Genomic DNA, 22,971 nt, shown 5'->3' on the forward strand with positions numbered 1-22,971 from the left:
TTACTTCAAATTGTCTGAAATCTTGTTCGGTTGATCTTTTTGCTGTATCTTATTTAAAAAACCTTGTATTTTTGTGAATAAAGGTAGACAGCTAATTTTTTTTCTTTGATTTATGTCTTCCTTTTCAATGACAAGATGTATTTAATGAGAGAGCTTATTTCATAGATTTCATAGACATCAGGGCTGGAAGGGACCTCCGGAGATCGAGTCCAGCCCCTTGCCCAAAGGGCAGGAAGTCAGCTGGGGTTATAGGATCCCAGCAAGATAAGCATCCAATTTATTCTTGAAGGTGTTCAATGTAGGTGCTTGAACCACCTCCGATGGCAGACTATTCCAGACCTTGGGGGCTTGGAAAGTAAAGAAATTCTTCCTTATGTCCAGCCTGAAACGGTCTTGCAGGAGTTTATGGCTGTTCGACCTAGTCATCCCTTGGGGCGCTCTGGTGAACAAACGTTCCCCCAGATCCTGGTGGTCACCCCTGATAAACTTATAGGTGGCCATCAGATCACCCCTGTGCCTATGCTCTTCCAGGCTAAAGAGTCCCATGTTTCTCAGCCTATCATCGTAAGATCTTATATCAATGCTGCCCTTAGAAATGTCTTTTGATCTGTGTTTAATCAAAGACCTATCCTCATTTTTTTTTTCTGACAATTTCCTAATTTAAAGAAAGTACATGCCTGTGTTTTAGTGTACTTTCCTCTTCCTCAACAACCTTCATGTAAGCTCACCATAGACACTCAGTTTAGGGAAAGAGTTTTTAATTACAAGGCTCTACTGTCATTTTCTTCAGTTAAGCTGTATGTGAAAGCCATTTGCTACCACAAACAAGAAAGGGCCCATCTAGTTGTTTGATATGAATATATGCTGGTTCAGCTCAGGTGGAAAGTTCTTTGTACCTTTTGTTTTGGCTTCCGCTTTAGTTGCACCTTGTTGAAACTTTAAGATCAGTGCTTCAGTCACTGTTATTTGTTTGGGTTTTTATCATAGGCACCTGTTCGGAATCCAGAGCAGTTCAGGGCTCTTGGCCTGACTGCTCCAGCTGGTGTACTACTTGCAGGGCCTCCTGGATGTGGAAAAACGTTACTCGCCAAGGTAGGAATTGCCTACTGTGTATGCTTCATGTGGATACTGGGACGTAGTAGAGTACCCTAGGGAAGAAGTCAGATTTCTTTCAAAAGAATGACTTGGTGACATCGAATGGTAGATTTGCTTCATTGGGTGATGGCAATAGGAGTTGAGACCTCACACTGCTTTCAGCAGGAGCTTGAGTTAAACATTTAAATTTTAAAAAGTCTTTTGAAGTTAATTGATTTCCCAGTAAAATAGTTCCGTTTCACTTGAGTGAGAAGAAAGGTAAAGGCAGAAAGAATGCAATAGGTTTTAATATAATAAAGTGGTGAAAAGGAAATGGCTCCTTTCTACAGATCTGTCACTTTGACATTGTCTACTGTAATTAAAAGCTGTGGTTGTCCACTAAAGACCAGGTCCATTGTACCACTTATTCTCAATGCTAATGCTTCTGCTGGAACAATGCTTTCCTCCTTAACTTGCATATTTCCTTGAATTTCTAGACCAACTCTTGTGTTTGGTCTTTAAGGACTGTTCATGTGACGACATTTCTCTGTAATGTGCACTAGTCACTTAGAGTTGCTTTTAAAAGCATTTCTGAAACAGGACCTCAGTTTAAAAAAAAAAAAGCTGTGGAAAGCAGTGTGTGTGTGTGTGTGGACTGTGTTGAATGAATGACTTAGTGTCTGGCCATGGGTCTGGGCTCCTAAAGAGCCTCATATTTTGAGAGAGGTTTGATAAATAATCTTTTCTTTTGAGTTCTTCATAAATCAATGAATAGAAGAGAAAATGACCTTTTTCATATTGCATCTGGAATCTTGCCAGAGGTTTCAAGAAAAGAGAATAGATAATACTTTTAAAATGATGCTTCAGGAAGTATGGTGAATGGAAGCCTAATATTATCAGTGTGTGTGATGGTGGGTTTTTTTTTTTAAATTTTCTGGATAGGCTGTGGCAAATGAGTCTGGGCTGAACTTCATCTCTGTGAAAGGTCCAGAACTGTTAAATATGGTAAGTGTTGATTATTATCCCTTGACCTTTACTATTTTGACTGAGTTCTTTGCTGCAGCTTGAGACAATTGAGTCCTGATGATCACTAAGCTGGTGTTTTGTGCAACAAGAATATATCATGTAATGTCATCTTAATTTTAATAGCTCTTATAGCAGCCAGGTTGCTCTCAAGGGATGCATTTAGGTGGCATAGATCTTACCCAGTTCGAGCTGCCTCTTATGGTGCATCCTCTCTTAAGGTGGTCATCCTCTCTTAAGGATTAGAGACTGTGGGACTTACTTGTTTTGCATAGTAAGACTTTTTGAAGTAACTAGTTGTTTGCCTCATTGTTGGTGTGTGCTGTGAGGACAAAGGGCAACATTTTCAAGTCAAATTTTAAAATTTTCAAATAGTGATGGCTTCAGGACTTGGCATCTCTGAAAATCAAACGAAGTACCTAAAACAACTCTGCAAATTAACTTTAGTTTAATTTAAGTTTGGGGTTAGATTTTGCCAAAGTTTTCCATCTACTTTATATCAGAGTCTAAACCTCAGAAAAGATGCTACTCTTCAGAATGTTTAAAAGTAATTTATTGTGATCAATCTTAAACATAAGTGTTATGATTTAAGGCAAGTCCTTGACTTAAAAATATCATTTTTATTACACTTTGATATTTTCCCACACCTTTTTACAGTTTAAGAAATATGCAAGGTGATCAAAATGATTGTACTTCATGCTGCTCAGATACAGATTGGAGTACATCACTTACCTGTTTTAGTAAATGGGTGAAACTGAAGCCAGAAGAAGTGGATTTGATCCATTTTTTTAGTTAGTGCAGATCCCTGCCTCCTTAAGTTCAAAGGGAACTGATTTATGATTTCTGGACTCTGAGAATGGAGAGATGAAGCACATCAATGGTGAATGAATGCTGTCTGTGGGGTAACAAAATGTTCCATTTGCAAATCAAGTGAGGCTTTTGCCTTTGTGTAATGACTTTGAGGGAAGAAACTCTTTATTTCAATTCTTTCTAGAAAGTTCTATTTATGAGCTTCAGCAGATGTGAATTTATGGATGCCTCAGATATTTAAAAAGATTCATTGAGAGGAATATAACTGTTAACTCTCTCTGTCAGTATGGTGGCAGATATTCATTCCCACAAAAGGCAGTTCCTTACCAGTTCGGCACTGACACTGCTGCATGTAACAACTTAAGTTGTGAACTGGGTAGTGACAAATGCATACAAATTTGCCCTTTTTCCACGTCAAAAAAATAATAATTGTGGGTTTAAATTCATTATAAACGTGGCAGAATTAAATGGAGTAAATAAAAGTATGTGATCCTTTGGCCTCGGCAGGCACTACCAATCATGGGTTAAATTGGATTATGAAGCAAAAGTTTGATATTTTGGATTGTTCCACCGTGTTTCTATATTATTTCAGTATGTCGGTGAAAGTGAGCGTGCTGTACGTCAGGTATTTCAGAGGGCCAGGAATTCTGCTCCTTGCGTTATATTTTTTGATGAAGTGGATGCATTGTGTCCCCGGAGGTCAGACCGTGAGGTAAGCCTGAAATCATATCCCACAAGTTTCTTTAATCAGATCTTTCTTTTGTGACCTGCTACTGTAAGTACAGACTTTCTGGTATCGGGCACATAATGTGGCCTGGATTGTAGCCTTGGTAAGGACTTCTATGGTCTACTCTTCTAGAAGCTGGAAGACTAACACATGTTCCAAGGTCACTGCAGTCGCATGAATTAGGGCTGTTAAAGTAACATCACTCCCAGATGTTGTCTTTTGACCACCTGACTTTTGTTCAGAGACAGTTGAAATATGTCTGTGGTGATCAAGTCTGTTCTGCACCTGTGGTGATGTTTCTTCATTTTGATATCCTCTTTGAGCAAGTTGTTGTGCACATCACACTTCTTCTTTATTCAGATATGGGTTTTAAGTATGCTTGCATTTAAACTTCTAAATATTTTCTCTTCCCATTGGCCCCTTACTCACAGGTGCCATGTAAATCTTCCATCTCCTCAAAAAAAAAAAAATAGTTTTAGTGCAAAATTGTCACAAACTTGAACCAAAAGATAGTACTAGTACTGTTTGTAATTGGGTGTGATTTTGGCCTCTACAAATGTCTGTGCTCATGTGTACAATCAAAAGGACCCCTGGGTATGGAAAACTCCTCTACATGAACTGTGTGTATGGTGGGCATAACAGTTCTTGTCAATGTAAAGCCATAATAAAATTGGGTGCAATTCAGTGCAATTATTAACATTGTATGATAATCTAGCCCAGTAGTGCCCAAACTATTGGCTGTGGGCTGGATCCAGCCTGCAAAGTAAGGTAATCCAGTCATCTGACCCATGGGGCTTTCTGTGGGTTTGGAAACTTGGTGGCAGGAGAGAGGTGGCAGCATTGATTCTGCAGCTCCTGGAGCTGCAAAGACCAGAAAGGTCAAGCACCATTGATCTAGACCACACAGTTCAAACACTATTCCAGCATTTATAATCAGATTTAAATGTGATTTTAAGTTCAAGGTGCCAAATTACTTTTTGTTCTCTAAGCTGAATTGACACACAAATTAGGACTAAAAGTTATCCAAATTATCTTTTCTTTGTGGTTAGAAATCTAGAAGCTCAACAAATGACCCAAAATGTACATTATTTTATGAGAGATTAAATGAGTTAGTTCTTCCCTTAAAAAATGAAATAAAGACCTACCATATTTATCTGAATCCAAGATGACTTCAAATTGAAGACAACCCCCCCCAAATTAGATTCTGTACATAGAAAAATATAAATATGTTGTAATTCTCCATGTGTAGAATATAATTATTGGATGTTCATCTCAATCTCATTTGTCCGTCTGCCCCTCCCACCGCTGCAGCTGGTAAAGCAGTGGCAAGCGGGAGGCAGCCTGTCCCTGGTCCTTTGTCCCATCCCCCCTCAACTCTTGCACCTACCCTTTCCCCAGTGCCTGCCTCCTGTCATTGGGTCCCATTGTGCCCTGGGTCCCTTGCCACCCTGTACCACTGCCTTGCACTGGGTCCTGCATTGCCCCGCACCTCACAGAGTAGATTCCTGCTGCTGCTTCTACACTTACTGCATTTTTACTTGACTCTTGATTCTAAGACTAAGCTTTGGGGTGTTCAGACCTGTCACCTTTTTAAAAAAAAAATCTGTACCACTGCCAAGGATTCTTCATACACCCTCTTGTTAGGCATGCTTTCACATTATTTGTAAACTGCAAGTAGGGGCCTTTGGGGGCAGTTGCAGTATCTGCAATAAGACAGTAGGGGTTTGAATAACTGTGTCTGAAGCACAACCCTACCACCTTCACAATATGCAGAAATCTCTACTTCTGTGAAGTCCACCCTGGTTAATGAGCTCTGTACCCTGTGAATGTTGCATGTGGCCCACAAAGAATTAGTTTACAGCCCCTAAGCTCCCAGTTTGATCACCAGCCCCCTTCATTACTTTGCTGCTGTTGCTGCAAGGGACTCCAGGCTTCTCCCACCTCCTCCAGCTTCCAGGGGTGGGACAGGGCAGTGCAGTTGGCAGGACCCAGGGAACTTGGGGCGGGGGACCCATGTGATATGGTGTAGTGCAGCCACGTGTGTACCCACTGCACATCCCAGTGGAGGAGTGGCAAGGGAGGCGGGGGGCATTGCTATATGATCCAGGGGCCATGCAGCCTCTGGAAGCTCAGAAGTTGGATAGCCCTGCCGCAGAACAAGAATTTGGGACTGGTAATCCAATTGTAAAAGTGAAGCTATGACTAATCATCTGATTACTCCAATTTTTACAGTGGTATAGAGTCACTGATGCTGGTTAAGTTGCACAGGCATAAAACTGGAGTTAATGTAGTGATGAAGCTGACTTTACTGCTGCACTGTTACCTCAGTATCACAATAAAAACAGCTTGTCCTATAAATATTTCACTGAATTGCCAGCATATCAAAGTTATGATCCTTGTGGTGCAGTTGGGATTCATGTGATCTAGTCACTTTTACAGTAACATATGTACATCTCCACTATTTGATCTGATTAGCAGTTGAATCTGAAGAGGTTGTTGAATTATTTATATTTAATTGCAGAATAAAATTATAACTTTTAACAAAGCAATAAAGGCATGTGCTAAACTGTCAAGCAGTCTCTCATTTGTAATTGTGTTCTTGCCAGCTCATTTCTTTGTCAAGATTTGCCTAATCCAACAGCACATCTTTATGGGCTGGCAACCTGACTCTTTCAAGCCACAAATTTGAGTAGGATTTCACTCTTTAAAATGTTAAACAAGGCTGATGTGTGCTCTCCAGAATCTCTGACACGCAGATCTCGGAACTAAAAAGCCTATGATAAGTGGATACCTTTACAGTGGAGTTCAGAACAATCCAGTTGCTTACCTTTTGTAGGATGTATCTGTATTGGGATTGTTAAAATACAAGTATAAATTCCTGCTCAGTGGATAAGGCCAGAGAATGGGATTTTATTCAGTTTGAATGTTTAAATGACTGGTCAGGGTCCTTAAAGCTTGGGTGAGTTTCTTTAATTTATTTATGAATTAAAAGGTAATAAGTAGGCAAGCCAAGCACAGGATTGCAAATGGTTCAAGTAGCTGGAATGTTTCCCAGAAATGAGTCTCTGAACTTGTCACAGACTATTAAGAAAGCTGTGCCAGTATAAATATGGCCTTACTACATGAAGTTGGGGTTAGTGAACAAGAAACCAATGGCAGTGGTCAAAATTAAGTTTGATCAGGGTGCTGAGAGAGGAAGGTGATCTTTGAGTATTGATCAAGGGGGACAATAAATGTTGGGTGGGGGGGTGGAATTCATACCCGAATGATTGACATTTTTTTCTCAATTTAGCTGAGAATGCATTACTATTTTAAAGGCAGGTGCTAGTGTTCGTGTGGTGAACCAGTTATTAACAGAGATGGATGGTCTGGAAAATCGTCAACAGGTTTTCATTATGGCTGCCACCAACAGGCCAGGTAAGAACCCAAAAACCAGTGAAATTTTCCTTTACTTAGACTCATGCTTAGGACTGTATTTTAAAAACAACCATCTATGCTTTGTGTTACTAAGGAATCTCAGTATAACTGAGAGATCTTTTAAAATCCAGCTCTTCATTCATGTTTACGTGACCTTTTATTTTTCTCTCATCTTGGACAATGGAACAGTTCTAGCATAATAATACAGTGTTTGCAAATACTGTAGGGAATGTTTAAATTCAAATAAACTGTTTCGTAAAGAAGACAAAATGTCTTTTCTCTGGCAAGGCTACTTAAAAGTTACTTTACATGACTTGGTTTGATGGTTAAACTATTTAACTACAACTTGTTAAGCAAATATGATGTGTTGTTTCTGTTCTTTTGCTTCTTCAGTATTCAAGTAAGTCCAGTTGGGCAAAATTTCTGTATATTCAAAGTATATAGTTACTTCAGAGTAGGGCTCTGGCATGTAAAGTGTATTCCAGTTTCTCATAATTGACAGGGTGTGAAGTGAAGTAACTTGAGATCAGCTGGGAGCTGATCCACATAAGTCCATGAAAAGATTCTGTTGACTTCACTAGGTTTGGATTAAACCCTTGGAATTTCAAAATAAAGCTAAAAGTGAGGTGTTGCGTGTTCATTTTTAGTTGCTTTGCTTGCTGTTCATCGATGTACTTTTAGCTGCTAGATCATTAGCAAAAAAGTTAATGATTTGTATTGGACTTCTCATACTCCTTTCTCTAACACTTCTCTGGTTCTGTTGAACCCCAGACACATTTTGCTCTTCCAGTGCCTGCTTGTCTTGTCAAACCTTGTGCCTGACTCATGTTTCAGCCTGCTAGATTCCTACATTCTTGGGGTTCTTTCACAAATGCATCACACCAGTTCTTAGGTAGTACACATGGTACTGAGTCCTTTCTGAAAACATCATGCACCTTGCAACCCCATAGGTTCCTCCATTGTTTGTCATTTGTAGAGTTATTTTCATTGTAGAATTCTGGGCCCTCATAGCAGGTGCTATACCCAGAGTAAAAGGCAGTCCTTGTCCTGGGAAACTTGTGCTCTAGAATCTTATAGACAAGAATAGGAGTAAGGGGTTGTAAAACAAAAGCAGAGAGGGAACAGGGTAAAGGTCTGCAAATGTCACATTAGTTGCATGTATTTGGGGGGGGTTAGTTTTTTGGGAGTGAGTGAAATGATTTTGGTGTGGTTCATTGGGAATATTCAGAGGAATAGAAACAAAGGAAGGGAAAAAGAGATATTGAAGGGACAGGTTAAGTTAGGTAGGAGAAGGGGATCAGGAGGGGCAAGTTGAGTGAGAGGATAATGCGGGTGGGAAATGGTGTGACCAACCAGTCAATACAAAGAAAAGAATGTCCAAATTAAAACCTGAAAAAATAGCCCGACTTCAGCATCCAAAAGCCCCTACTGTACTTGCTTGCCTCTGCTCCTACTTGACAGGGTTCCAGCAGCCCCTTTCCTGAGCTTATGTGGCTGGTGAGGAGGAATGGGAGTATACAAGTAAACAGAGTTCACAGGTAAACAGGGTGGGGTTTTTCCATGGATGATCATGAGTTTGGGGGTACTTGAGGGAAAGATGATTTCAGTGGCAATTAGCTACTCCTACTACCTTTTTTGTAGGGCTGTACAATTACAGCTCTAAACCTAATTTTCATCTTTTTATGCTGTTCTACCAGGTTTGGAATGGGAGCATTTTAGGCAGCAAAACAAGCAAATATTTGCCCTGCCCCACCACATACTCCTACCAACTTAAATGTGGAACTTGGTGCAACTTTCAAAGTACACTTCAATTTAATTTTTAATAGAAGGCTTTCAAGTAATCGGGTAAATTGGGAATATCATCTGAAACTTGACTGGCTCATCACTTGTCCTATACATACAGCATCTGCCCTTAGGATTGTGTTTCCTTCTTGTATTACACCACGTTTGACCATTCTGTTGCATATGCTTGTGCTCATTTATTGTACTTTGTGAGGTCTTTCATTGTACATGTGGCTTCAAGCAGCAGGCACTGCAGCAAGTGTTGCATAGTCTGAAGCTCTGGACTGCCGTTGCAGGCAGTTGAACCAATGGCATAGGCCCACTTAGGATTGTTCCCAGGAGGCAGCATGCTGCTTGGCATAGGTTCAGGACAGTACCACATACGCTTAACAGGGCATAAATAGTATTGGGAATCCAATTTGAAATAAAGTGTATAATTTGGATCCAATGGGCTTCCCCTTTTGCTATGATGAGTCTTCTGCCAAATGCTTTTGAGGTTGTTAAGGGGTATAAGTGCTTCTGCTTGAGAGAGCACTGTTTTATTGCGTATCTGCTCTACTTTGATGCCTTGGCACCAGATTGTATTTAGGTTCCCGAGTGCTTTTTGCTTCCTTCATTGTTCTTTTGCGAAATAGGAGTGATAGAACAGTTTTTTATGTCTGCTTGTAACTTGTCCACTAGCTGTGGAGCACTGTTCTGTATTTGAAACTCTATGAAAATAAGCCAGTTTGCACATTCCATGAAGCAGTCTTCAAATAAACATCATATGCTTCACACTAAGAATTTTGTCTTAGTTTTAGAATGTACTTCTGTTTGCAGCTGTAACTTAAATGTATTGGGGAACACAGGAATGTTGCATTAATTTCTGATCTCATGGAGACTTTTAAAAATGCATAGAGAAGGAGTGTCAAAGATAAGGTCCATAGGCTGTATTTGACCCATGAAGTACCAACATACAACCCCCAGTGCTTCATTGTGTACAGGTGAGAGTCCCAGACCAGCCTGAGCGACCACTCCACACACTGTGTGTTCCTGGACCAGCCTCACATGGGCACCATGTATGGTGCTGTCCCAAATCGGTTGCATAAGTGCAGTGGATACAGCGGGAAGAAAAGTGAGTCCACAGACCCAGTCCAACCCGGGGGGCTGGCAATATGCCATCCATTCGGCTCTTTGGGGCCAGATGGTTTTGACACTCCTGGCATAGAGGCCCACAGAAGGTCTTGAATATGTACTGAAGACTATTGGAGTTCTTCAACATTGATCCCTTATTCCTTTTTTAATCCATATGTAGAAAATCCAGTATAAACTCTGAGAACTTAATTTCATATATGAAGGTAATTAAACATGAGTGATCATAATATAATTAAATATATGACTTGATCGTAAAGGACATCTGCGTGTGGGTACTGATAAACATGTGCACAAGGGTGTCCAGAGACTTTAGTAAGAGACATCTTTCTAAGTGTAACAGACAGAATGGGGAAGAGGGGCAGTCAGAGAGAGAGGATATCTTGGCAATGTTTACAGATGCGTATCAATGTAGGTGCAGTATACTGGAATGGACTTAAGTGTCCATTTTTCTGGACACTAACTTACTAATGAATTCCTGGAAAAGCTGAGCTCAAGTTTCATGGCTCACTAAAGCAAGAATAAGCAGGGGGGGAGGGGGTGAATCAAGGGAAGAGGCTTTGGAGGTGGGGAGGGAAATAGTCAAGGCGGGGTGGGGAACCATGGCTGCAGGGCAGGAATTTGGCAGGGGGAGAAAGGGCAAGGCCCCAAGGCTATGGGGGGGGTAGGTGGGAGGCACAAGGAGGGGGCCAGTGTGGGGATGGGACAGAGAGCAAGCTGCCTGCCACCCCCCACTGCCTGCAGTGGTAGGGGGCATACATTTTTAATACAATCATCCAATAATTAGATTGTATATGTAGAAAATTATAACAAATTTATAACCTATCCATGGACAGAATCTAATTATTGTGGGGTCACCTTAAATTCAGAGTCATCTTGGATTTGTGTTGTATTCTGGCATCCATGCTTTCCCAATTAAGGGTGACAGATGGGAGGTGAGGAGGAATTTGCTGCTTTAACCAATAAGGTTTTACGTGGTAAAAGCACCTGGTATAGCTAAATATTTAGGATTTGGGAATGTCCATATTTTATAAATGTTTAATCATGTAATGTTAATTGCTAGTTAACATAAAATGAAAAAAGGCTAGTCAAAATCCCAAGGTATGTAAATGAGAATAATGATCAAACTGAGGGTTTGGTAACTGTTCTGAGGACTTGACTTGATACGGTTGAAAATGGAAAAAATGGGTATTTTTGTCAAGTTCAGATAAACCATAAGAGGAACCTAAGGTTTACCTTGGCCACTTACTGTATTTACCCAAGTCCAAGACAACTTGGAATCTGATCTCTACCACGTAAGATACTCCATCACATAATTAGATTCTATACATGGAAAATTATTCATTTATTATGGTTGTTATATTTATTATAACTTTCCTTATATAGAGTCTAATTATTGGAGGGTCATCTTAAGTTAGTTCCCCTTCCTCCACTAACACTATGACAGGGAAAGCAGACCCCTGAACTCCTTACCCCACCAATCCATCTGCCAACTCCAGTTGCTCCCATGGACCTGCCCTCTAGCCAGGGCCATGGAGTGCATCATGGATCAAGCCTGGCCAGACACCAGCAGTGGAAGTGGGGCAGGTGGCAGCTGTGGCTTCTCTGTTGCTGTGTAGTCTTCCTTGCAGTTCCCCTGCCACACACCTCCTGCCTGCACTCCCCCTGAACCATGCACTGGTCAATCTCCCCTGTGTTCCCCCTGCTCCACAAGCCACCCCAGGCTGCAGCCACCACCTGTCCCTGGGCCATACTGGAATTTAAGACCAGGAGGTTTATTTTCCTATGTTGAAAGGAGGAAAAAAATCCTCATCTTTGATCCAAGCAGGTATAGTAAAAAATGTTTTGATAAATGTGTACGACTACCTTGTCTCGTCTACAAAGGAATATGCAACTTCAAGTGTATTTTTTTTCCCCTCCTATTGTACTCTGGGCCTGAAAGGTTAGCCACGTGGGGTGGTGTAACTCAGAAGCATTGGTTTATTTCTAAGTTACTTAACTCCCATATTATTGATCTGTTTCCACCATTTTAGCAGTATTTATTGGGTAGGGAGGATGTGCTCACTTTCAGCTAAGTGCAACAGCCCCATCAGTGAATGGATATTGTGTCCACAGAATTTAAGAAGACTTAAGGAAAGTGATCTTTTGCTTGACAAGAGTTTCAAAGTACTGCAGGAAGGACTAAGCTAAAAAAAGAAAGCTGTGTTTTTCCCTGGCAGTGTGTCATCCATCACTGTGTAGGAAAGCACATACATTTTACTTAAACACACATACAATACTACACTTGAACTGAGCATTCAAGAGGCTGAGAAGTAACACACACATGTATATTAAATGCATACATTTTCCAGCACAGCAAACATTTATGAAGCATGCTGGAAAAGCAGGTGCCAGGTCTTCTGGCAGGGGAGGGGGAGGGGCTAGAGAGGGTAGGGGAAGAGCTGCAAGTGTCCCACCCTCCCCCAAACAGACACACTCTCTTTCCTGGTAGTGATAAGTCTTCTGCTGCCACTGGGAGAAGGGAGGTGGGAGCAGTACCTGTCCCTGCACCACCTCTACTAACATCAGAAATGGCCACCAGCATGATGGTCTCTTCCACCCCCCTTTCATCTCGTCTCCCAGCATTAGCCTCCCAGTGCCAGAGGAGAAACTGGATCTGGAAGCGGGAGAGCAGAGTGCCATAGCCAGGGAAATTCTGGGGATGGGGGGAGTCCGAGTTTGTGTTCCACACCTCTCAAAATTCCTCTAGAGGCAGGTCTCCTTCTCCGGAAGGCACCTCAGAAGAGGTTTGTGGGGGAAAGTGGCTCAGCTTCCCCTGTTGTTGTACTGCTTCCTGCTGAGGAGGGGGATAAGGCGGGATCCCCAGCCTCAACCCAGAAGCAGGGTGTGTGGAATGTGGGATCATTCTGTGGTGGCAGATGATCCCAGGTATGCTACCTGCTAGCACTACCAAAGGCAGATCAGGAGGGCAACAGGGTAAAATACTTCACTACCAAAGCGATGTTGCTGCATCTCCGGAGGCAGCACCCCCTTGCCCTTGTTCCTCCTCAGCCTGGCACTGGTGGGAGCATGCCCCCAAAAAAAGTTCCCGTCCCCACAAAGCAGAGGCAGGCCACCCTGGAGCGGTGGGGGAAAGCCACAGACAAAGTGGGGGGGGGGTGTTGCAAGGATGAGCGGGGCCACCCAGAGCATGGGGGACATGCTTGCTCTGGATGGCCAGCCCTGCTCCTTTTGTTGAGTGGCCAGGGTTCAGGTGGCTCATGGCACTCGGGGCCCCATCCTACCAAGTGTCCGTACACACTACCTTTAGCAGGATGGTAGTGCCCTCCCTGTATGAGGCATGCAGGGAGTACTTGAGGGAGGAGCTGCAGAAGGCAGGGCCACAGGTAGCTTTACACTTCACCTTGGACAGCTGGAGCAGTCGTGGTGGAGATCATTCCTCCACAGGGCATGATCATCTCCCTCACAGGGCACTGGTGCAATCAGTCAGGGTGTTGGTGGGCTCTGCTTCAAGCAGAGGTGATGGATGAGTTCCACATGGCAAGACAGATCATGGTGGCCATGAACTGCCTGGTGCGGGGTGGCTCATTGGGCAGGGCAAGCTCATCCACAGATTCATGATCAACAGCGGGGCTCATATAGTCCGGATAGTCTATGATGTCAACTTTGTTGGCAGCTGCTATGTGGCACGCAAGTTCCCCCTCATAGTCAGGGATGCCTTGGCTTTAAGTAATGCACATTAAATTTAGTACCTCCATTGTAAGGTACTAAGAAAAAGCAAATTAGTCAATTTTAATGCGCATTAGCTAGCATGGGTTTCTTGTGATGCTTTAATGCTCCTTGAAGTGCATGTGTAGATGTGCCCTGTGACTACCAAAGTTCCCAAGTGCAGCTTCTAGTGTCAAAATAAGATTTATGCTGACATAATTCATAAAATCAGAAAATTACAATTGGAACAGACCTCAGGAAGTCATCTAGTCCAACCCCCTGCTCAAAGCAGAACCAGCCCCGACTGGTTCCCAGCCAAGGCTTTGTCTGCCTGGATCTTAAAAACCAGCAAGGATAGAGATTCCACAACCTCTTTGGGTAGCTTGTTCCAATGCTTTACTTTCTTCTTCCAGTGCTTTACTAATTAAACCACTTCCCTGAATAAAACAGACTGTACTAGGAAGAAAAATAATTTTGCTGGTGTGAGTTGTATTTCTCAACGGAAGACTCTTGCTGGCATGGCTGCAGTGGATTGGAGTGTTTGTTTTTTTTCATCACGGCCCTAATGCATGTAATTATGCCAGCCAGCCTTTTTGGTATAGACTTGACTTGACTTAAGACTGTGGAAGGAGACACCAGCATAGAGACCTGGGGAGACCTGAAATTTCACTTGACAGCAAATGAGATGTCATAGATGGCTTATAATATGCTTCTTTGAAGCATGGAAGCACAGGTACGTGGACAGTCATTGGTATTTGCATCCTTAATATTGCCAGTGCTGCCAGTAATCCATAAAAGAACTTGAGCTGTTTCCAAATTTCCAGTTGACAATGTGTCAAAAACTATCTTGATAACTGCAAACTTTGTTAGTGAGTGAAACAGGCTGCAGCAATATCGGAGAATATCCCCAAGAGGATAATAAATTAAATAAAAAGAAGAGTGGAATTTCTGGTTATCTTGCACAGCTAATTGTTAATGACTGGACTACAAGTCAAATGCTGAACTCCTTTTATGAAGACTTGGAAATATAAAGCACTTGCAAGTTGCCCAATTCTCAACATTCTCTGGAAGAGAAGGGACCAGGCACTGTCATTGCTCCTTCACCTTTATTGTGAAATCTACAGTGGCTGTGGCTTTGTTGTAGAAGTTCCAAAACAGGCTTTAGCTTGTCCACAAAAATAGGATGTTTGAGGACTTGTTGCAGAAATCCAGACCTTTATGGACTCTGGCTAAATTATTTTCATAATAGCAAGAATACAGAACCCCAACCCCATTTTGGTTCCGCACATAAAGGGTAAGAGATTTAATTCAAGTCAAACATCTAATTTATCTAAATGGGATTTAGCTTTTAGATACCCCAGTCTTACAAAAAAAAAATTGGAAAGGGAAGCATAAATCCTATAAATGTTAGAGCTGAGATATTCTGTGACTTTACTCAACTGCAGCTTCCCTTCCCCCTCCCCCCCAGTCTTGGTGTATATTAATGCCAAGAATCTTGGGTATTGGGGTTTCTAATATTCCTGGATTCTGCAAAATGCATTGTAGAGTTTGGTGCTGTATGGTGTTCCTGTCATTTTCACTCCCCTCTGAACCCAGAAATCTCTCACACAGAAACTTTAGAAAGGCAATAATGAATGGTAGTATGTTGTTCACCAACTGCTTTTAAGAAATCCACACAGTTGTGCTTCACATTTTGATAGGAACTTTCTGTGGAGAAAATAAACTAAAATTTGGATAGAGCACTACACACTTGTGTCACAGTACAAGCTTCACTTAACATCAAATTGATTTCAACTCTTCTTTTGCACTTATTGTCATTGCTGTTCCTCCAATAAAATTTGAAAGGAAAACTTGCAAAATAATTTAGCTCAAGTCATCTTGGTCGTGGTTCTGATGATTTTTGTTCCTTTTAGCTAGCATATACACATGACCTGCTTGTTTATTTGATAAATCTGTTTGCTTTAAGTACATTTGTATCCAAAGGAAAAAAAACTACTCTGATCTCTGATAAACCACTAAACAACAAAAATCTTGCTCCAAGGGAAAAAGGGACGGGTAGTAGGCTGTTTCTTGTGATTAGAATTTTGTGGGTGGTGCACGTATGTGTGCACACCTGTGCAGTGGGAACAAAATGGGTTTTAGTTTGTGATGGTCCTGAATTCTCATGGAAGTGCTTTAAACCAATCCTTGAATATTCTGTATACTGCACAGAAAAGCTTTTAAAGCTTTTTACACAGAAAAGCTGGAGCTTTTAGCTGTGGTTTAGATATCTAAGCCCAAGCCATGGGAAGCCTTGAAGATAAGAGCCAATACCAAGCCTTGATTTGCAAATCTATGGGAAGCTGTTGTAGAAAGCAGGGGATAGGTTTGCTCTGCCTGTGTTGCAGTGTTGCAAACTTACTAGAGTTTTTTTGCAAGCGACGGGCTTTATGGCCAGGTATATTGCACTATATCATACAGTCTCCTTCATTGTGGTATAAAGTGCTGGACTTTATGGCCAGGTATATTGCATTGCTGCAATCCTGTTTAGAAGTGACCAAAATGTGAATAACCAAAGTCTGATCACTATCTGCAAGGAGTGGTTAGAATCTAGTCAGCTGAAAATGATAGTATGATCTTTGGACACGGCTATATAAGAGTTTAGCTACAAGTGATGGTAAGTAGGGCTGTGTGAAAGGTCACCAGCTGTTTTGTTTTGATGCTGTCTTGACTCATTTTGAAATCGAAACAAAGGGCTTCGAAACGGCCTTAAAATGAAATGAGGGCAGTCAAAACATTTTGAAATTTCTGAAATGTTTTGAGGTTGAAGCTGGGCTTGCCTGCAAGGAAACAAAGGAGAGGGAGGGGGAAGAGGGGTGGAAGGACTTCATAGACTGTGATTGTTTGGCTGCCTGGAATGCTGCTGGTGCTACTGTGGTGCTCACTCAGTTATGACCTGTTATTTGAAGTGGTGGACCAAGATGAGGCTGTAGGGGAGGAGGAGACCTCATTGGGGCACACTACTATGTTGTGTAGAGGCCCCAGCCGCAGTGAGGGCACATCTTAACACACGCAAAGTCACATGTGCATTTTGCTTGTCAGCAGCTTGAGATGCAGTTTCCCATAAATCCCTGCACCTGTCATAGATTCATAGACATTTGGGCTGGAAGGTACCTCGGCGGACCATCAAGTCCAGCCCCCTGCCCCAGGGGCAGGAAGTCAGCAGGGATCATAGGATCCTAGCAAGATACACATCCAAATTTCTCTTGAAGGTGTTCAAAGTAAGTGCTTGAACCACCTCTGGCAGCAGACTGTTCCAGACCTTGGGGGCTCAGACAGTAAAGAAGTCTTCCTTATGCCCAGCCTGAAACGGTCCTGAAAGAATTTGTGACCGTTTGACCTTGTCATCCTCTGGGGCGCTCTGGTGAACAGACGTTCCCCCAGATCCTGGTGAGCACCCCTGATAAACTTATAGGTGGCCACCAGATCACCCCTTAGCCTGCGCTTTTCCAGGCTGAAGAGTCCTATAGCTCTCAGCCTCTCATCGTAAGCTCTGTTTTCCTGGCCTCTGATCATGTGTGTGGCTCTCCTCTGCACTCTCTCAAGCTTTTCTACATCCGTTTTGAATTGTGGAGCCCAAAACTGGATGCAGTGCTCCTTAAAAACTGGCAGACTTTGTGGTCTCAACAGGGCCTACCATGCCTGTTGTTTTCATCAAAATGTGCCAAAAATGTCAAAGTTATAGGCTGTTTCATGCTTCCCCATTATAGCCTATGGGCAAAATAGCGAAACAGTTTCAACTAAACAAAATGGAACAATGCTTTTGAAACTAATCTCAATACCAAACACGGTCCTGTCCAAATGGCGAAACAGAATTGAAGCGAAACAGTATTGTTTCCCACAGCCCTAATGATAAGCATGTATATATCAGTATCTGCAACAAAGTAGGACACAGAGACGAAAGACCTTGTGCTCCTGGGGGAGAACTAACAAAATCAGAAATGAAACCAGTTTCTACAGAGTTTCTGTCCCAAATCCTTAAAAACGCCCAACTGGGTAGACAGATGCCCTCAAGAATCTTCTTCACATCTCGCAAATAATTCCTTATAAGATATCACAGTAGTGTTAACCATGTCAGAGAACAAAGAAAGTAAACAATTTCCAAATTCCTCCCTCAGAAGCTTTAGGTGCTTGCCTTTGGGAGAATTAATTAGCGGACGGGTCTCGTGCATCATTTGGTTCTCACGCATCGTGAGATATAACAACAGGCTCTGAAAGATGCTTCTGTGATAATGAGTAATTTCTCAGTTTCATTTTAATGTGTGTTAAATTTTAATCTACAGCCTTTTTTGAAATTTCACATCAGCTACTTGTGTAAATGCTGAGCTGTTGTGCTTGCTGCTGTGCAAGTGCCACTGTAGTCTAGATGGAGTGGGATGGTTTGTATTTCCTTCTGGGAAGGTGTAACATCCCAAAGTAATGGAAGAAATACTGAGCAACAACAGCTCTGGGAGTGTTTGAGCGTTTTTAATTTTTCCCCACCCCCTATTTCAGTGCTATAATCATTTATGTTCTTGGGACTGTTTCAAAGCCAGTAGTTGAAAAAGGGGTAACCAGCAGCACAGTCTAAAAGGTAGGGTACACAAATATAAAACTCAAATTGAACTCCTAAGGTGCATCCAGACAAGCACACATGTGCCTCTTGCAGCATCTCAAACCCCTTTGAGATGCTACAAGACACGTGCGAAAACAAAAAAAACATTCTCAGTGCTGCATATTTGCAGCAAGGGGGCAAAATTTGATCCCTGGACATCCAGGTATCAAAAAATACCCCAGGAGAAAAAAGCCTGACAGGGCACAGTCCTGGACCATACCCTGAGGCAACTGGAGCTCAGGTCCTCCACAGAGACGCTCTCTGGTAGCCAGCCAGAGCATCTCTATGGCTGGCCCTTGCCCTGATGCTGAAGCATGCTGCCTGCCTGTGCGGAGCAAGCAGCGGTGCAGGCTGCAGGGACCTGGACCTGGGCTCCTGATGGGTAAGTATGGGGGGGGGGGACCATGGGTGGGACCCCTGCTCATTTCCCCAGCTCCTGATAGCTTTCCCACCTGGCCCCACCCTCCCCCTATACAGCCCACACTCACTGGCTCCAGCAGCAGCCGTCAGGGCCACTTGGGACCTTGTAGCACAGCCCCTTCCCCACGCGGCACAAGGCAGCAGGGCTCAGCCCTGCCTGCCTGGCATCTGCACTGCTGTATCGCACGAGTGCAGGGTGCTGCGCGCTGCCTGGCAGCTCAGAGATGCTCTGGCTGTCACCTGAGTCTGTCACTGCTCAGCCCAAGCAGCCCGACAGTGTGCGGTGCTGCAGAGCACCCTGCTGAGCCAGGCCACACCCATGCAATGTGGCACCATGGTTACCAGGCAGCTGAGGCTGATCCCCACTGCCTCGTGCCGCATGGGGGAGGGAGGGTCTGCCATGAGGCCCCAGTGGCCAAGATGACCTCTGCTAAAGCCAGTGAGTGTGGGGGATGCTGGGGTCAGGAGGGGGAGCAGTTTGGGGGCTGAACCGGATGGGGGGATGATCATGGGGTCTAGGGCTGGGTGAGGGGCTGTGGCCCTCTGGGGGGGCTGTGGCCCTGGGGGGAGAGGAGGGAAGGGGGCAGACCTTGAGCTGTGGAACACCGGAACTCCTGCTAGTGAGGCAAGTGGCAGGACCCAGGCAGAGGAACCTGCTCAGAGCCCACACCTGGGACCCAGATGGAGGTGGTTGATCTCCTGGCCACTTGGGGCCAGGAGGACATGCTTTGACAGTTCAAAGCAGGCCACCACACTGAGAATATCTTCTGGGCAATAGCTGCCTAGATGGCTGGGTGGTGGCACACATGGCAATAGTGCCACATAAAGGCCAACTCTGCAGCCACAGCCCACTGGCAGCTAGCCTAGAGGTGCAGATGCCTCTAATGGCCATGCAGTCCCCATCTGGGTCTGGCAGGCATGCAGCCTTGGGGCCACATGCTGTCGCAGGTCACAGCCAGGCAGCAGCTCCCCTGCCAGACTCCTGCAGTGGGTAAAGGGTGCAGGGAACTCTCAGGGCTGCTTCACCAAGTCCAGCTGGCACAAGGGGTAGTGTCCCCAGGTACCAATTGGCCAGGCCCCAGGAGCTCCTGTGAGTAGCCCTGAGCTACTTGCCAAGGCAGGTTTTTATACTGCTGGGGCCAGCACAAATGCTGCCCCCAGCCTCTAGCTCCCCCTGGCTGCAGATCCGAGAGAAGCCAGGCAGGGTTATTTTGCCCCAAGTGGCCCAATTTGCCCCACACCAAAGTACATGTCTGGGCATGTGTGCTAAGGCAAAAAGCCCCAGCTCAAATTTGTACTGCTTCTATTTGAGCTGCTGCAAGTGCACATGCCTACATATGTGGACATGCCCCTAGAGTTTGTCATTAACTTAGTGGCTATCTATGAAAAGGTCACTCACCTTGTGCCTCTGTCTCCTGCCTATTAAATTGAAAGAACTTTTTCTGTGTAAGAAAAATGTTACATTTCATCTAATTGCAAAACACTTTTACAATTTCATGTAGATATCTATATGATACAATTATCATATCTTTCATTAAGAAGGAAGATGCAGTGACTAGTCTCACTTGTTATGTACATTTTATGGTACCTGGTACACTGAAACCAGATCTGATTTTTATAGGAAGGACTTATTGTCATTTGGTGAATGTTTATTAGTTACAGGGAAAAATATTACATAAGTGCATATGTTGTAACTGTGAAGTGTGTTTGTGCCAGAAAAAAGATAAATGCTGATGTATAGCACTATGTCTAGAACAAGAACAACAATTAGTGACACTAGTCCTATAAGTTAACTCTTAATTTCCCTGATCAAGAGGGAAGTTAATACATCAATCTGAAATCTATCCCTCCATGATTTTGGTCAAAGTCAAGAACTACAACAGGAAAACATGCTTCCTTGAGTCCAGTACAGGCACTATATCATACAATCTCCTTAGAACGTGATAAGTTTATGATCTTAAAAGTAGAGGCATGGGGGTAAAAAGCCTAACTGACTGGAAGACTTAAAATCATAAAGGTTAGGGTTGGAAGGGACCTCAGGAGGTCATCTAGTCCAACCCCTGCTCAAAGCAGGACCTGCCCTAATTAGATCATCCCAGCCAAAGCTATCTAGCTGGGTATTGAAAACATCCAAGGATGGAGCTTCCACCACCTCTCTCGGTAACCTGTTCCAGTGTTAAAATTTCCTCACAGCCACCCCCCAGATGAGCCTGTGCTCACACCCAGCCTCAATCTCACACCCTTTGTGCTCAGAACACAGTATGCAAACCTGCAAGCCAAACAAGACTGGTTTTAGCTCCAGAACCTCACAGCTTTATAGGAATATTTTTTTAATTTCCAAACTAAATACTAAGTCTTACCTTGATCCTGGGGAAGCTTTTTGAGAGAATTATCCTGGTGCACGTCCAAGAGGGGCTGGTGGGGAAGGTTATGGATAGGGGCAACCAACACAGGTTCATCAGAGGCAGGTCCTGTCAGACCAACCTGGTGGCCTTCTACAGCCAGGTCACAAAATCTTTAGAAGCAGGGGTAGCAGTGGACATAGTCTTCCTGGACCTTTGGAAGGCCGTCGACACTGTCTCTCACCCCGTTCTCATTAAAAAAACTGGGGGACTGTAGTGTTGACACCTGCTCAGTCAAATGGGTCGCCAACTAGCTGGAGGGCCGCACCCAGAGAGTGGCGGTGGATGGGTCACTTTCAGCCTGGAGGGATGTGGGCAGTGGGGTCCCCCAGGGCTTGGTCTTCGGGCCTGCACTGTTCAACATCTTCATTAGTGACATGGATGAGGGAGTAAAAAGCACCCTGTTCAAATTTGCTGACAACATGAAGATGTGGGGGGATGTGGGCATGCTAGAAGGAAGGAATAGGCTACAATCAGACCTAGACAGGTTACAGGGGTGGGCGGGTGAGAATAGGATGAGACTCAACGCAGACAAGTGCAACGTGATGCACCTGGGGAGAAAGAACCAGCAGCATACCTACAGGCTGGGGAAATCCCTTCTCATCAGTGCAGAGGCAGAAAAGGATCTTGGAATCACTATTGATGCCAAGATGAACATGGGCCAGCAGTGTGAGGATGCAGTCAGGAAGGCCAACTGCACCTTGTCATGCATCCACAGATCCATCTCGAGCAGGTCCAGGGAGGTGATCCTCTCTATGCGACACTGGTCAGGCCACAGCTGGAGTACTGCATCCAGTTCTGGGCACTGCACTTCAAGACGGATGTGGACAACATGGAGAGGGTCCAGAGGAGGGCCATCCTCATGATTGGGGGCAGCAGGGCAGGCCCTACAAGGAGAGGCTACAGGACCTGAACCTGTTCAGCCTTCACAAGAGAAGGCTAAGGGGGGATCTAGTGGCCTATTACAAACTAGTCAGGGGGGACCAGTAGGCATTGGGGGAGTCCCTGTTTCCCCCCAAGCACTACCATGAGTGACCAGGAATAATGGTCACAAGCTGGCAGAGGGTAGATTCATACTAGACATCAGGAGGCGCTACTTCACAGTCAGGACAGCTAGGATCTGGAACCAACTTCCAAGCGAAGTGGTGCTGGCTCCTACCTTGGGGATCTTTAAGAGGAGGCTGGACGAACACTTTGCCGGGGTCGTTTGACCCCAGTACTCTTTCCTGCCATGGCAGGGGGTCAGACTTGATGATCTGCTCAGGTCCCTTCCGACCCTACCAACTATGTAACAAGTTTGACAACAAGATCGGTTTTAGCTCTAGAACCTCGCAGGTCTATAAGAATATTTTTAAATTTCCAGACTAAATACAAGTTTGTATCCATTTTGTTCTTATGCCAATACTGTTCTTTAGCTTAATTGACACCAGCTGCCACAGGCAGCCCAGAGAATGCCCTCTACACCACCCTGCTCCCCACCCCACACACTAATCAGCTGATTGGCAGAAGAGCCTTGCTGTCAGAATGTGGCAGAAGAATGGCCAGAGGGGGGGCATTCTCTCGCTGGGGGAACTACTTCTTAGAGGTTTTCCATTGCAGGTGAATCCCCTTCTGCCACCAATCAGCTGACTGATGGGGGGGGGGGATAATTTTTTTATGGAAGGGCCCCCCATAGGGCTCCCTGACAGCTTGCCTCTGGGCAGGCTATCAGTGAGCCAGTGCTTTCCTTCCCTCCCCCTCTAGAAGGGAGTGAGAGCAAAGGACTTTGGGATAGTAGGTGTCCTCTTTACCTGAGAGAAGTGTATATAGACCTTCAGTTTGGATTGGGAAGAGAGAAATTTTCT

At 44.1% G+C, this 22,971-nt stretch overlaps 1 protein-coding gene across 2 annotated transcripts in view; it reads left to right on the forward strand.

Moving 5' to 3' along the window:
• The window catches only part of NVL (nuclear VCP like), a 72,097-nt gene that overhangs the window by 21,768 nt on the left and 27,358 nt on the right, over nt 1-22,971 (forward strand). For both annotated transcript variants that reach the window (XM_090048023.1, XM_090048033.1), the window contains exons 15-18: nt 988-1,092; nt 2,017-2,079; nt 3,500-3,619; nt 6,952-7,051. In XM_090048023.1, the coding sequence (XP_089904149.1) occupies nt 988-1,092; nt 2,017-2,079; nt 3,500-3,619; nt 6,952-7,051 (388 nt within the window). The remainder of the gene's footprint in view (nt 1-987; nt 1,093-2,016; nt 2,080-3,499; nt 3,620-6,951; nt 7,052-22,971) is intronic.

This window comes from Crocodylus siamensis, chromosome 1, assembly GCF_052110815.1.
Source record: "Crocodylus siamensis isolate JL-2025a chromosome 1, ASM5211081v1, whole genome shotgun sequence".
In the NCBI taxonomy this organism is placed as follows: Eukaryota; Metazoa; Chordata; order Crocodylia; family Crocodylidae; genus Crocodylus; species Crocodylus siamensis.